At 36.3% G+C, this 13,582-nt stretch overlaps 3 protein-coding genes across 4 annotated transcripts; 1 reads left to right on the forward strand and 2 right to left on the reverse strand.

Moving 5' to 3' along the window:
- Positions 1-797: 797 nt before the first annotated feature.
- Positions 798-3,169, forward strand: LOC140835085 (organelle RRM domain-containing protein 2, mitochondrial-like). The gene is made up of 4 exons (XM_073200423.1): positions 798-1,073; positions 2,095-2,163; positions 2,489-2,595; positions 2,794-3,169. Exons 1-4 carry the CDS (start codon positions 836-838, stop codon positions 2,905-2,907), a joined length of 528 nt encoding a protein of 175 aa, XP_073056524.1. The 5' UTR covers positions 798-835; the 3' UTR covers positions 2,908-3,169.
- A 1,412-nt stretch (positions 3,170-4,581) lies between these two features.
- LOC140835082 (rhodanese-like domain-containing protein 8, chloroplastic) lies at positions 4,582-8,841 on the reverse strand. 2 transcript variants are annotated; one of them, XM_073200419.1, is made up of 9 exons: positions 8,624-8,841; positions 7,996-8,428; positions 7,799-7,852; positions 7,429-7,578; positions 6,912-7,059; positions 5,973-6,064; positions 5,687-5,790; positions 5,211-5,480; positions 4,584-4,866 (listed from the first exon to the last, which is right to left on the reverse strand). In XM_073200419.1, exons 2-9 carry the CDS (start codon positions 8,344-8,346, stop codon positions 4,737-4,739), a joined length of 1,299 nt encoding a protein of 432 aa, XP_073056520.1. In that variant the 5' UTR covers positions 8,347-8,428; positions 8,624-8,841; the 3' UTR covers positions 4,584-4,736. The 2 variants fall into 2 exon arrangements, with proteins under 2 accessions (XP_073056521.1, XP_073056520.1); XM_073200420.1 differs by lacking the exon at positions 7,429-7,578 and having other exon boundaries at positions 4,582-4,866; positions 7,996-8,690.
- Positions 8,842-9,303: 462 nt separating this feature from the next.
- On the reverse strand, positions 9,304-13,159 carry LOC140835084 (dehydrogenase/reductase SDR family member FEY-like). Its single transcript, XM_073200422.1, is given in 9 exon segments — positions 9,304-9,807; positions 10,133-10,205; positions 10,827-10,919; positions 11,294-11,395; positions 11,577-11,713; positions 12,025-12,142; positions 12,391-12,511; positions 12,770-12,963; positions 12,966-13,159. Coding segments are annotated over 9 exon segments (1,179 nt in total). The 5' UTR covers positions 13,050-13,159; the 3' UTR covers positions 9,304-9,550.
- Between the last annotated feature and the right edge of the window lie 423 nt (positions 13,160-13,582).

Genomic DNA, 13,582 nt, shown 5'->3' on the forward strand with positions numbered 1-13,582 from the left:
TAGTATATATCATTAATGTTCTAGTAATTTAAAGAAAGATGGAAATTTTATTAACTTGTAAGAAGAAAATTTACTGTCAATATAATTTTCTAGATTGTTAGTAGTATTTTAACTGCTAAATATTGTTTTTTATGACAATAAATATTATTTTGTCTCTAAAATAGGTAAGAGTATGTACGGTCTCATGGATATAGAGCCGGTATTCCTGAGACGAGTCGATCTGGTTCATATTATTGTAAGAAATAATATTTTTTTACATAAAAATATTATTTTTTATGATTAATGAGACGACCTCATATGATTTTTTATAAATATATTATTAGTATTTTTTTCTAGAATATTGTAATATGTATATTTATTCTTATCATAGTACATTCTATTAGAAAAAAAGGGTGAGTCTCATGTGAGATCGTCTCACGGATCATAATCTGTGAGACGGATCAACTCTACTCATATTCACAATAAAAAGTAATACTCTTAGCATAAAAAGTAATACTTTTTCATGGGCGACCCAAATAAGAGATCCGTCTCACAAATACGACCCGTGAGATCGTCTCACACAAGTTTTTGCCCCGAAAAAATGATACATAGAAAACTTTTTAATACGAATTACTGTGTTGTTTTTTAAATATTCATTTAACATGTCATGATTTTTTTTTTTAATCTCGTCGATTTGAAATAATTTCTATTCGAAACTAGACTGCTATGAACTCCTATTTGTTAGTTTCCGAGGTACCAAAATACGATTTTAATAAACTTGAAGGGGGTGATTGGAAAATGCGTAAAAGATTAGTTTAATCAGTCAATCGTGTGGGGGATATCATCAGACGACGTAATGGCTACCGCCACCTTCAACCACCACATTCGACCTCGCCCTCTCCTCGCGACGCCGCTGCCACCACCGGGAAGCATATCGGAAATAGTCTTCTACTCCGCACCTCTTAAGCCCAACAAGCTTGTAAGTGGAGTTCGAGAATGTAATCTCCTAATTGCGGCGTATCTCCCACCTAGTCGTCCGCCTTCTTCTGCGTCGAGAACGCATTTCAATCCTTCCACCAAACTCTTCGTTAGCGGTCAGCTCTCTCTCTCTCCCCTTTAACTTTTTTTTTGGTAATTAAAGTATTGGTAACTGTGTTTTCTGGAAATTTTTAGTGCTCTTAAACAGTGTTTCTATGCGATATGTACTGGTGGTTGCAAACTTAATATTATATATTAATATGTAATTTGTTGAATTTTTTTAGTGAAAGTTTCCATTCGATGTAGCTTAGAACAGTTCAAACTCTAAAATTTAAAACAAGAGTCGTCAGTCATCACTGAGCTGTATACCTTTGCAGGATGTCTGAATCGCTGGGACTATGAAATGAGCTCTAGCTCGAGTTCGATCTCGACCTGAACCTGGTCTAGATTATTAATCTAGACTTGCGTCGTTTCCAAGTGGCTCGAGCTTAAGTTTAGCTCTCATGCGCATAATATGTCACAAGTCTGATTAGGGAGGTAAATTTAGAAATTAAACTCTTGCAAAACATTGGAGAGTTGAAAGCTCATTCTTCACATCCTTTAAGAAAATTCAAGGCAATCTGCCACTCCCTCAGAGAATGCTAGCCATCACCCTAAACACGATCTTCCATACGAGCTTGAGTTGAGGTTGAACAAAAGTATCTTATGACCTTTACAAAGTTAGTTATGTAAAAATAATTTTGTAAATAAGTATGAATAGAATAGTAATTTAAATAATAAAAAAATTGTAACTTTGAGCTCGACCGAGATACTACTAGTCGGCTTGGTTGAGTTGAACTTTGATGCAATTGGATTGGCTCTCTTACACTCCTAGGTACGATATTTCACTTGAATTATGGTATGTAGAAATGGATTTCCTGGATCAAGTCAACAACCATTGTAGTAGTAGTAGTAATAATAAAAATAACTATTATTGTCATTAAATTTCTTGTGCGCATCTAGAATGACTTGCTGTGGCAACGAGTTCTGAACTTCGTTATTGTATGCTGATCGGCAATCCCCCATGATTGTGTGTGAGAATTGTGTTTCCAACTATGTTCTGAATGTCTCGATGGTTTTTTGTTTTTGTTTTATCAGGGCTCTCTTTTAGGACCACAGAGGAGAGTCTAAGAAATGCATTCGAAAAATTTGGTGAGCTCGTTGAAGGTCAGAATTGCATCACAAAACTTGGATATCAGATTCTTTATTGAAAGCTCTTTGCTGTTGGGTTTGTATCAAGGATTTTATTTTTGTTAAATTTTAGATCAGTCAATTGGTAATTTGAGCATGATACGTTGAAGTAACCAAAAATCATCAATCCTGGCGTTCTCTTTATAATATTGTTAATAGTGCTGTGTTGTTTCAGAAATCAGAATCGTGGATATGATTTAAGTGGATTTTAAATCTGATAAATTATTTTTCCACCCACACAAATGGTTGAATTATGGGTTTCAAGATTCTAAAATGAGAACATGTGTTATCATTATTGTAGTGAATTTGGTGATGGATAAGATAGCGAACAGGCCGAGGGGATTTGCATTCTTAAGATATGCCATGGCAGAGGAGTCTAAGAAAGCCATTGAAGGTATGCATGGGAAGGTAAGTCTTTAGGTGGCCTTCACACATACACACGCACGCACACACACATGTAAAAAAGTCTAGATTGCAGATTGGAAGATTCTCTTAAAACACTTGATATTGCAGGATACTAATGTAGAAATTTAGATGTACGAGTAATCTCTGTCCCTTTCGACAATTTTTCTCTCGTTTTGAATTGGCTTCCCAACGTCCTTGCAGTTTCTCGATGGCCGAGTAATCTTTGTTGAGGTAGCAAAATCCAGAAGTGACGCACGTGAAGGGCTCAAGCAGAAACCTGGAGAGAGAGAGAGCTGGAGTGACCCTTCACAATAGCATGTGAAGAAAAAGATTTCTGCAAGAAGGCTTACTCGGTTGCCTCACGCCTGCTTGGTGATCAACTATATTTCATCCAAGTTTCGGTCATCTGTTTTGGTTACCTAGCTAAATTGACATACTGCAAGCACGGTATGCTCCATCCTACTAAATTCACCCTTTTTGAACAGTAAGTGTTGAATGGTATACAATTTACGAATCCACTAAATTGTACTGAATCTTTCACCAGTTGCTACCAAGCAGTAGTGATGATAAGGCGTAAGAGTCTCTTTATTTCTTCTATTTTCAAAATTAAAGTCAAATATTACTATTTTATTTATGTTTTCCTATATTATAACCTAATACGAATCACTTCAAATTTAAAAAGAAGATCCCCACAACTTAAACGTGTCTATGTATATAATTGAAATCCACATTCAATTATATTTTCTTCAAAAAACAATAGCACACAAATATCATATAATCTTATAATATAATCAATGGATCCACGATATGATTAACATACTTCTGACTACAATCTCTCAATACGATCAAGTGAAGAGGCATGCGACTCATGCAGTGTTATTGTTGATGTGGCAAGAAACCATAGAAGGCAGGAAATATAAAATATACACACCACCAGGAAACAGCATGTGCAGCAAAACTTCAGTACAAACTTACCTTTGTAACAGCGTCTGAAGTTCCAAAACCAGAAATGAAAATGTTTTGGTTACTAAGGAAACAATTAATGTACGTAATTCCTGTTCATACATCGACTAGGAATTGAGTAGTAGCTTACCCACAGAAAATCATACATCGACTCTCCCATACTTGAAGAAATGACATGGCTGACTTGTCTTCCTCTCTGATAAACACCACTTGTACGGAACAAACCCTTCAGCATTCTTTTTTACCAGAATTCGCCGTAATACTAGCACAAGATTCTTCAGTAGATGTATGATCCTCAAATTTCTTCATGCCCATAAAGGGAGAAAAAATGTCAAATTCAACTTGTAAGAGCTGTCAGCTCATTTAGTGGCAGCATAAATGAATAAGTAAGATAGCGTTGTGGAGTTAGCAGCCGGGACTGAAACAGAAGATACTTTAACAGAGTAGTTAAAATCAACATCTTCTTTATAAGTTAGGACAGATGTCACATATCATTATCGTTCCGCCAGAATCAGTAGCACACGAAGCTGCTGGAGAAACGCAAGTTTTATGAATCTCAGGATGAGAACAAACTGTTGAAAAAAACCGAGGTTGGCGAGAGACTCTCTCTGTTGGCAAAAGTAACATCTGAAGAGGGTGATCTTTCAGGTTGAGGTGAAACCATGGATTCTGCAGTAACTGAATCAACTTTACGAGGGGCAAGGATGGAGGGGTTTCTTTTTGGGCCATGGAGGAGGGACACAAACAATACATATGTTAACTGTTGAGAATAATAAATCTCTTCTTGAAGGAGAAGAGAAGCACGAAACCATGAGAACGAGGAGAGATGAACGGTTAAGGAGTGGAATGATCTTTTATCACCATGGATGAGATTTGGTGGTGGAAAATGTGAGACCTTGATGAATTTAATATAATTGTAAGTTTAAATAGTTAATTAATTAATACCGACTTAAACACAAATAGAAAGATGTAATACATAAACCATGCTATATTTTTAATACACAACAAGGCCATTATATCGTCACCTTTTAATTTTTATTCAATTACATTAACACAAAAAAGAGAATGAGACAGATATTTTTTTTGGGTCATCAATTAAAAAAATATTATTTTTTGTACATATATGCATTATCAACACATCTCACAAGTGCTGTGTATAATAGAGATTCTGATCTAATGACCTACAGATCTCGATAATTATGCCACTTTTGGTATCTCCGATGCCCTGGTAGCACAGGTCTAAGCCGAGAGGCCGACATGCAGTTCATGCAACAACATCCTCTGAAGTCATTCACACATTTCAAGCAGCATCTGCAAAAGCGAACCCGATCACATTCAGGAATAACAGGGTTGCTAAAAAAAAGGAATATGAGAGATGTAAAAGCAAAGTGACAAAGTGGTTATGGATTTTTCTTTTATAAGTTCGCAAAATTTTATAAATAAAAATCCATAATATTTTTTTTAAACATTTACAAATACTACCCAAGTCTAACTAAATAAGTAACATCCTATCAAATAATATCCATATCTTGAGACAGAAGGAAAAAAAGCTCTCCAAAGTTGCGTATATCAATATATTATTCTCCCCCGGACACATTTTTTTAGACGTACCATTCTCAAAATTGACGATTGATTCTAGGAGAACGAAAACTTACAGAAACAGCAGGTTGCAGTCAAGATTGGCGCAGTTGCGATGCCTCAACTCAGAAACTTGAGCAGCACATATGTAGCATTTCGCAAACGAATGGGACACTTCTTGCTTTCTTCTTGGATCAGAACAAATTTCGGGCTTGTAGGTAAAAGGTGAGAGGGAAAGACGGCCATCAAAAACAAACAAATTTCCAACCCATCCAACAAAACCTTCAGTCTCGAGGTAATGAGAAACTCCTCCACTTAGAGTATACAAATTTGTAAAACCCCGTTGCCTGTCACACAAACAAGAAGCTTACAGTATAACAAAGCAATTTCTTTATTTGATTACATGTTTTTGAGAGCTTGAAAAGATAAAAAATATAAATAGCATATTGCACCTTCCAAGATTCAAATTTCAGAATCAAGCAATCCGATGCACCATAGAAATTGTTTTAACAAAGAACAGGACATGAAAAGCATCAATATTCACAAGATTGACCTAAGAATTGTGGAGTATATGTCGCAGCGGATTCCTCCAGTACAATACATCAATATATCTGTTCTCTCTTTATCAACAGCAGACAAAGGATCTGAAGCCAGAATCTGGACACAAATCGGTGCAAAATAAGGCTGTGTTCCGTCAAGGGTGGGTCAAATTTCTTGAATGTATGTGTGTGTTATGCCAACTCCGATTAATTTCACACAGATAATATAGGAAATTTCTTGAAGGATGTATTAGGACCTAAGGGTTTTCAGTAAGTAAAATATCAAAAAGAAGGCACTACCTCCGACTCCGGTAGGCCAAACGACGTGCTTCTGAAGCAATCTACATCAGGACGCTGTGCCCCTTGGAAGTGACCAACATCCCATTCATAACCTTAAAACATGTGGCTTAATTATGTCCCATAAACACTAAAAGAATATTTGAACAAATAAAACGGAATATCATTCTAGATTGAAAAAAACAAAAACAAGAGGGAATTTGAGACTCAATGAGATGTAAATTGGAGTGCCATGCTATTGTTTGTAAATTATATTTCAATAAATTCTTGCTTCCGCCTAATAACACAATGAATTACATGTTCGCATGCATATTAGGCTTTGTGAGGAAATGGAACATTTAAAAAAGGGATTGGTCACTGCACTCAATTTCATCTAATGTTTGCTAATTAGTCTCAAGGCATGACCTTTGGATAGTTGATATTCCACAGAGTTGATCACCATGTTCAAATCATGAAACCATATATCCTTAGGGTTAAAATATTAAATTTAACAAAACAAAATACGGTAACACCAGAACTGGGTAAGATAAATTAGAAGTTCATATATATATTAAGGAATGTAATGAAATGGTTCGCAGGGGCAGAGGATTGTAGAATTGAAGATGTATCGAAAAATAAATTATCATAATGTGTTACACAAAAAGGACAAACGAGATGCGATGGAAAAACTACTCATTCCTTGTAAATTTACAAATAGTTTAATATTGAAAATCATGCAATGGTTCTTGCATTAAGACACTAATGTAACGTTCTCTAGCAAACCATTTTTAAAAAGTCACACTCAATGTTCCTTAAACCAACGATCATACCATGGGAAACCAATTTTCTACCATTTGAGTTGGTGCATTGGTTGTAAATAAACTTTGTATTCATGAAATATGCTATGAACCAGAGGAAGAAAGCAGCAACGAGAATAATTTTTTTTTTAAAAAAGGATAATACCGTTTCTCACATCCAGGAGAACAACTGTGTTTGATGAATTATCAACCTTCTTAACTGCTGTCAGTCTGCTCCTCCATTGAGATGGTGTAAGAGGTGTGGCTCGCATTGACGGGTCAAGCAAAGGGAGATCTGATATGCCCTCTTCCCACTGGGAGAAAGAATGGACCCCGAGGTATATTATTTTACATCAATAAAATTCAACAGAAATGAAAATAATAGGTTCCTGGGTTGCCTAGTACAGATAAACAAAGAATCTGCCAAAAAAAGTTGATCATATGTCTAGAAGGCTACTAAGATTCTAGTCCTAGCAGTAAAAAGTACAGAGTTTCACAAAGTACGTATCATAAATCGTAGAAAATAAGGCCCAAGAGAAGGAGAACACAAGACAATTCTATTTCAAGTTTCTAATATACATGAAGGAAGTTAGGTCTCTTCTCTAACATTTGGTGCATACAAAGCAAGAAAGAAAATTAACGATTAACAGTTGGCAGTAGGTGTTATAAACCATATATCTTGCCTGTACAAGGGATGGCTTATATCGCAATCTCAATTTCGGGAAAGCATGACCATTATATCCAGGGGAGAGCTGAACTAATATATCAGAAAACCTATGATCTTCTCTCACCCAATTAACATATGTCATGGCATCTTTTGCGGGACCACTGTACTGCACAAGATGGAATGTAAGGTAAGAATGTAAAAATGCTACATACCGAAGATTCAGCCAAACATCAGACACATAGTTTGGCCGGAAGATAAAGATAGTGACCATGACACAATAATAACATCAAAAAACAAACGAAAACAAACTGTTTATCAGCTAGAACTGGCCAAAGTATGAAACTGACCACCATTTAGAATATCAATAGAGAAGAAAAAAGGAATACCTGTGCATTAATTCCTTGCTCATTCAAATATATACGGCCACGTATATCACGGCCCTGAATTAATTAAATAGGCAAATTCTAAAAAAACAACCAAAATATGCAGCAAAAAACCAACAGAGACATGTTAAAAATAAATTCTGAGATTATAAAAACGCAACACACAAAACAAAGCAAAAGGAAACAAATCATAAAATCACCTGCATGAAAGAGAGATGTTTAGAGACTTCCATTTCTGGGTCTTCAACAAACGCTAAGCGGTAGAAATTAACCACCACGAACTCGTCATCCTCGTACACTCTGGGAGCACCAGCCTCCACCTCAACCCAGTTGCCACTTGTAGACGCAAGCGCTGAAAGACTGAATCTTTCTTTAAAATCGCAACAAAATCTACCCCAAACATAACTTTTAGATTTCATCAGGCATTGAGAATAAAGCGGGGAATTCAAAAACTGGGTTCCGTTGTTGAATGAGGAGTATTCAGTTCTTTTGTCGGAGGTACTGGGCTTGAGAAATGGAGTCCATGTGACGATTGTGCAGGACCAGGCCATGGCTAAATTAAAGGCAACCAAAATGCTTCTTCTCTTCAGTGTTCCTGGTTGTAAATTGGATTAGGATGGTGGGGACACGAGCCTGCAAATCAAAATTACAGATTTACCCTTGACCTCGAATAAACCCTTACCCATCTTCCCCGGAGATAATACAACAAAATGTCGTTTGAATTTGAAATATAATTTTCTCAATTTGTAATCTTTCGTTTGGCCATGCTCGTCGTGTTATAAGTACGAGGCGAGCCCAGAAATCTTACGCTAAACCGGAAATCAGGACCTGTTCATGTTGGTTGACACCATACACACAAGATTGTATAATTTTTGTGCTTTTTGTCAGAAGAATCAGCGGAGGTGATGTTAGACGACAGTGAGTTTGATGTGCACTTCAATTTGTTGGCCCTTCGAATTCCCAGGGAAAAAGGCAAGCTCGCCACTCAATCTTCAATGGGACTTCAATTTGTTGGCCCTTCGAATTCCCAGGGAAAAAGGCAAGCTCGCCACTCAATCTTCAATGGGTGTGGACTGAAGTACATTACCGTAATTCAAGTTCTCGTTTTTTTCTCCACTTGATCAGGTATTTGCTTGATAGGCCACGTATCAAACCTATCACTGAGTATTCTTGCTTGGTCATGTGAATTTTCTTTTGAGTTCAATCGCAGATTTATCTGAAATCCACGGTCATAAAGTTGATGAACTGAAGGAGCTCTTTGAAATTCAAGCGGTTCCTTATTCATTTACTCTTGGTTATTCATACTGGAGTGCCGGTACGTTGTAGTTTATCCTATACTTATGATTCGAATAACCTCAGATAAGCTATTGCAATTTTCTCAAGCTTTAAAACAGATGGATTATTTACTTTTTATCTAAATTTCTCTGTTACGGACCATATATTGAAGCAGATTTTGCCACTTGGGATTAAGTACCTCATGTTATCATGTCCTGTATCATACCATAGTTTCTCAGTAAGGAAATAACCCTCTTCCTTAGGATACATAAGCTGAAATGTGTCATACAATCTGCATTCCATGTTTCTGGTATCCAAGAAAGTAGAGTACTGTGAAAAAGCTCGATATTAGATTCGGCCATTCCGTAGCTATTGAACAAGATGAAATCCCATGTTCTGTGCAAGATAGCCTGAACTAGATGGATAGCTCCTGTGTCGGAGGAATTGATAAGAAAACAAAACTAAAAGGTCTGTAACCTATTAGGAGGCTCCATATTTGCACTCGACTTCTTCCCCTTGTATAAGTCTCTCTACTGCATCCGACGGTAACCCAACCAACTTTAATGTCTTCTCCCAAACCTTATAACAAGTTTCAACGTCGTGTGCTTCTTCAGATGGATTTGCGGGACGACAGTCATGAGAGATGAAAGCACAGACTGGCCAATCTTCTGCTTTCAGTGACTCACAGTACTCTGGCAGTTGGGGATCGGTGGCAGCAAAAAGTGCACTTCTGGAGCCTGCAATTGCCAAAAACTATGACTAGTTTTTCACTGGCTGGTTTAGTAGATGTTGAGGGCAAAGAGAGAATAATGAGGAAAAAAACTGACGCATTATGTCGTGTATGCAGTGGACAGCAGCATGCCCAAGGAATATACGCCAAGTCTAAGAATTTTCAATAGTTTATGTGATCTTACATCAAGAGAGAACATCGCTCGTCAAGCAAAATAGAAAATGGGTGATGAGGCTTGATGTAGCGAAGACTAGAATTTCTCGTAGACATGTATTATATATAAATAAAAAAAAAACTTGATTGGAAAATGATGAAAAATTCAGAAGATGTACCTTCTTCTGCGCTGAAAATAAAATAGGGAATTAAATGATACCAAGCTTGAACAATCTTTGGAAGATCCCGAGCCTGCATTTACCAACTCAAACTTTAACATGTACAATGAGTAGACAATTATCCGTTATTATAATGAAACCAAATCTTATCACACAACTACTTGCATATAATATAGAGGACCAAGATAAAGCATTCCCATGATACTAAGAAATGCTGAGGTATTACAAGCCCGACAGGGCTCTCACGTGCGGTCTAAAAATAAGTTAATATATTCATCAAACCTACCAGTCTACATCCTAACCAATCTAGTGCTTGTTTTTTACGTGCAGAACGATTTTAGAGATTAATTTCATAAGATTGGCCATTAATCCTATCATAAACTAACTACCAAGGACGAAAGTGCCTTATAAAATGTCTCAACAAGTAGCTCGATGCATCTGGCATTAGCCACCAAGCATTAACTTTGTGAAAAGTTGTTCGGCCCAATGATTTTCAGAGGAGCATGTGATGCCAGAGAACAACAATACAAACCAGAAAAAGATGTAAGCAAAAATATCCAATTTCCTCGAAATGCTATGATTCGACACTTGTCTCAGAAACAAAAACCATACAGCCACTTTTAAATGAATAAATACACAAGAATTTAAGATACTGATTAATAGGTCAAAATCCTAGTACAGATTGGTTACTTACGACATTGGTGTGCACTATTCCAGGAGAAACACACACTACATTTATGCCAGCTTCAGCTGGAAGCCGCTTATTAAGAATACTGCTGAACATGATCTGCATTCACAAATATCAAGGTAGTATTAATGAGACTTGAACCAGCACTTTAAGGTGATGATCAAATTTGCAAGCTTATTCTTTTCACATGAACCACAAAAGGGAATAACGGAAAAGAAGGCCCCCGATGGACTGCCAAGGAGGTAGGTTGACGTTCTCAACAATTTTTTAAACCCAAATACAGAAAAAGAGTTGTCTCCACTCATCTCTACCAATAGCATTAACCTCAGAAGTGTAAAATTATGAGTTTCAGACATGGAAGCTACTCTTACATTAAAGTATTGCCAACTCACTATTGAAAATAGGATCAATAAGAGACGTCATCCAAAGCCAAAAAGTAATAGCTGAAGTTTTAAGTAAGTGGTCGGGCACACCTCTGCTAGTTTACTGCTCGAGTATCCCACCAAACTTGTGTATTTTCTTTTTCCAGATACAACATTCATATCTTCTGTATCCACAAACCCTACATAATGCATCTACAAACAACCAAAACAAATTACACTCAGTTTGAGCAGCCAACGTTTCTCTTAATCAGTATTTTGGCAATCCATAATGAGCAATCATGTAAGTCCTCTCAGGTTCAAACAAGAAAAGTCGCAAATTCAAGTTAAATGACACTGAAACAATTAATATGCACACAGTGCTTGTAAAACTTACAATAGAATTCACATTAATAATGCGGCTAGGTGAGCCTCTAATGAGGGAAGGCAAAAGCAATACTGAAAGCAGAGATGGAGCTAGATGGTTCACTTGCATGTGCTCTTCATAACCGTCCTTTGAAAATTTTTGTGGTTCTGAATCCAAAGAAATAGAGCAACCAGGATGCAATCAAATAGATTACCTTTTTTCTTTGCTTAAAAGTAACAAGATAAGTATCAGCAAATCAACAAATGTATTCCTTTGGACCAAAAAAATCACAGGAAACAATTGGTTACTTGAGTTAAAGTCGAAAATATTAATCTAACTTCGATGCATACACAAATGGCAGTGCAAACTTTCATTCATGAAGGATTAATGCAAAATCAAAATAAGCTTATTACTGCCAACCATAAGGGAAAGACTTGTCACACAAGCAGTGATTTTTAGAGTAGATTAAAATATGAACCTCCAATGGAAAATATTCCAGCATTGTTGATGAGAGCGTGGAGGGGTGCCGAACGTGTATTCCAAGCTTCAGCGAATCTCACAATGGAGTCCAGAGAAAGAAGATCAAGTTCCATGACCTTTAAAATTGCATGTGTTAAAGTTTGTCGCAATGAAACTTTGCAAATTTTACTAGCAATAATCTTTATAAGATGAAAAAAAGAGGGTGAAGATATTATTTTGTTTAATTGAAAAATACAGAGTCAAATGGAATGCACGAGCATAAATTGGACCACATGCAGGAAAAATTGATGTTCCGTATAACATGTTTGTAGATTCACCACAACAGTTTATCCAAATTTATGAGTTGACTTCATACATTCAGTACCTCCATATTAAGAGGAAGACCCCTTCCTAACCAATCTTCCTGCCATTTCTTTATCAACTCATTAGCAGCCTTTAAATTTCTTACTGCCATCACAACATGCGCTCCTGCTTCCGCCAATTGCCTGATGTAGCTTAAGATATCAAATCCTTTATATATAAATAAACCAAAAACTCGTCATTATGAATATTCCAAGTTCAAGACCTGAAATTCCCATAAGGAATCATCTGCCTTCGGCATCAACTTCACATTCCATAAAAAATCAAGTGATCGTTTTACTACAGCTAAAGCAAGCATGCATATCAAAGGAAACATTTTGAGAGAGAAAAAAATCTGGAATAACAGCAAAAATGCATGTATCAGAAAGTATACGCAGAATAACCTAGCAATTTCTTTGCCGATCCCGGAGGTGGATCCTGTAACAATGAAGGTGAGGTCATTGAGAGGAGGAAGGGGCATTGGATTCTGCAAATGGCTGGCTAGAATCCTCTGGAAAAGCATCTCGTAAACCAGATAAAACCAACCAGTTAGCCAACTAAGCCAACCCAGGCCTTCCTTCTTCTTCTTTGTGGCCTGCATTCAACTTTATCCGAGGCCAAGGGCTTGCCATTTTCCTTCTCCTTACCCTTTCCCATGTCAGCTGAAGAAGATTGGGACGTCATTTTTCTCTCACAGGAGGAGATTGATTCAGATATGCTTGCTTCCGTTGATTCGATTTTTCTTTTTCTTTTTCTAATCTAATAGTGTGTGTGTGTGTGAGAGAGAGAGAGAGATTCGATTCCCCGTTTGTTTAAGTCTGAGCTGTCGTTTTACGTATCTATATATAACCAACTAATATTATTTCTACTAAAATATATGCTTTTATTTTATAATAATAATAGTAATAAATATCCAAAATAATGAATTACTTAAATTTATTTATTGATTTATCTAATGAATCACATGTGCTTAAGTTTAATTTATTATTAATTTATTTTATGTTAAAGGTACTTAAATTCATATTTTTTATGGTAAAAATGTTTCTTTTTTGGGAAAAAATGATAATTCTATATCACAATATGTGTGTATATGTGTTTATTGGCTAAAGGGAATATTCATTGAAGATTAAAAAAATATATATATATGGTAGTGAATATTTATGATTTATATATATCAATGATCGACACGTATTTATTTATGTACTTTTAGCTTTCGG

The sequence above is a fragment of the Primulina eburnea genome, chromosome 6 (genome assembly GCF_022965805.1).
Source record: "Primulina eburnea isolate SZY01 chromosome 6, ASM2296580v1, whole genome shotgun sequence".
NCBI classification, from domain to species: domain Eukaryota; kingdom Viridiplantae; phylum Streptophyta; class Magnoliopsida; order Lamiales; family Gesneriaceae; genus Primulina; species Primulina eburnea.

Coding starts and splice junctions, on each gene's coding strand:
- LOC140835085 (XM_073200423.1), top strand. CDS start 836: ATGGCTACCGCCACCTTCAACCACCACATTCGACCTCGCCCTCTCCTC. Junction 1,074..2,094: donor CACCAAACTCTTCGTTAGCG/GTCAGCTCTCTC, acceptor TTGTTTTATCAG/GGCTCTCTTTTAGGACCACA. Junction 2,596..2,793: donor TTGAAGGTATGCATGGGAAG/GTAAGTCTTTAG, acceptor ACGTCCTTGCAG/TTTCTCGATGGCCGAGTAAT.
- LOC140835082 (XM_073200419.1), bottom strand. CDS start 8,346: ATGGCCTGGTCCTGCACAATCGTCACATGGACTCCATTTCTCAAGCCC. Junction 7,853..7,995: donor AACATCTCTCTTTCATGCAG/GTGATTTTATGA, acceptor TAATTAATTCAG/GGCCGTGATATACGTGGCCG. Junction 7,579..7,798: donor AGCAAGGAATTAATGCACAG/GTATTCCTTTTT, acceptor CATCTTGTGCAG/TACAGTGGTCCCGCAAAAGA.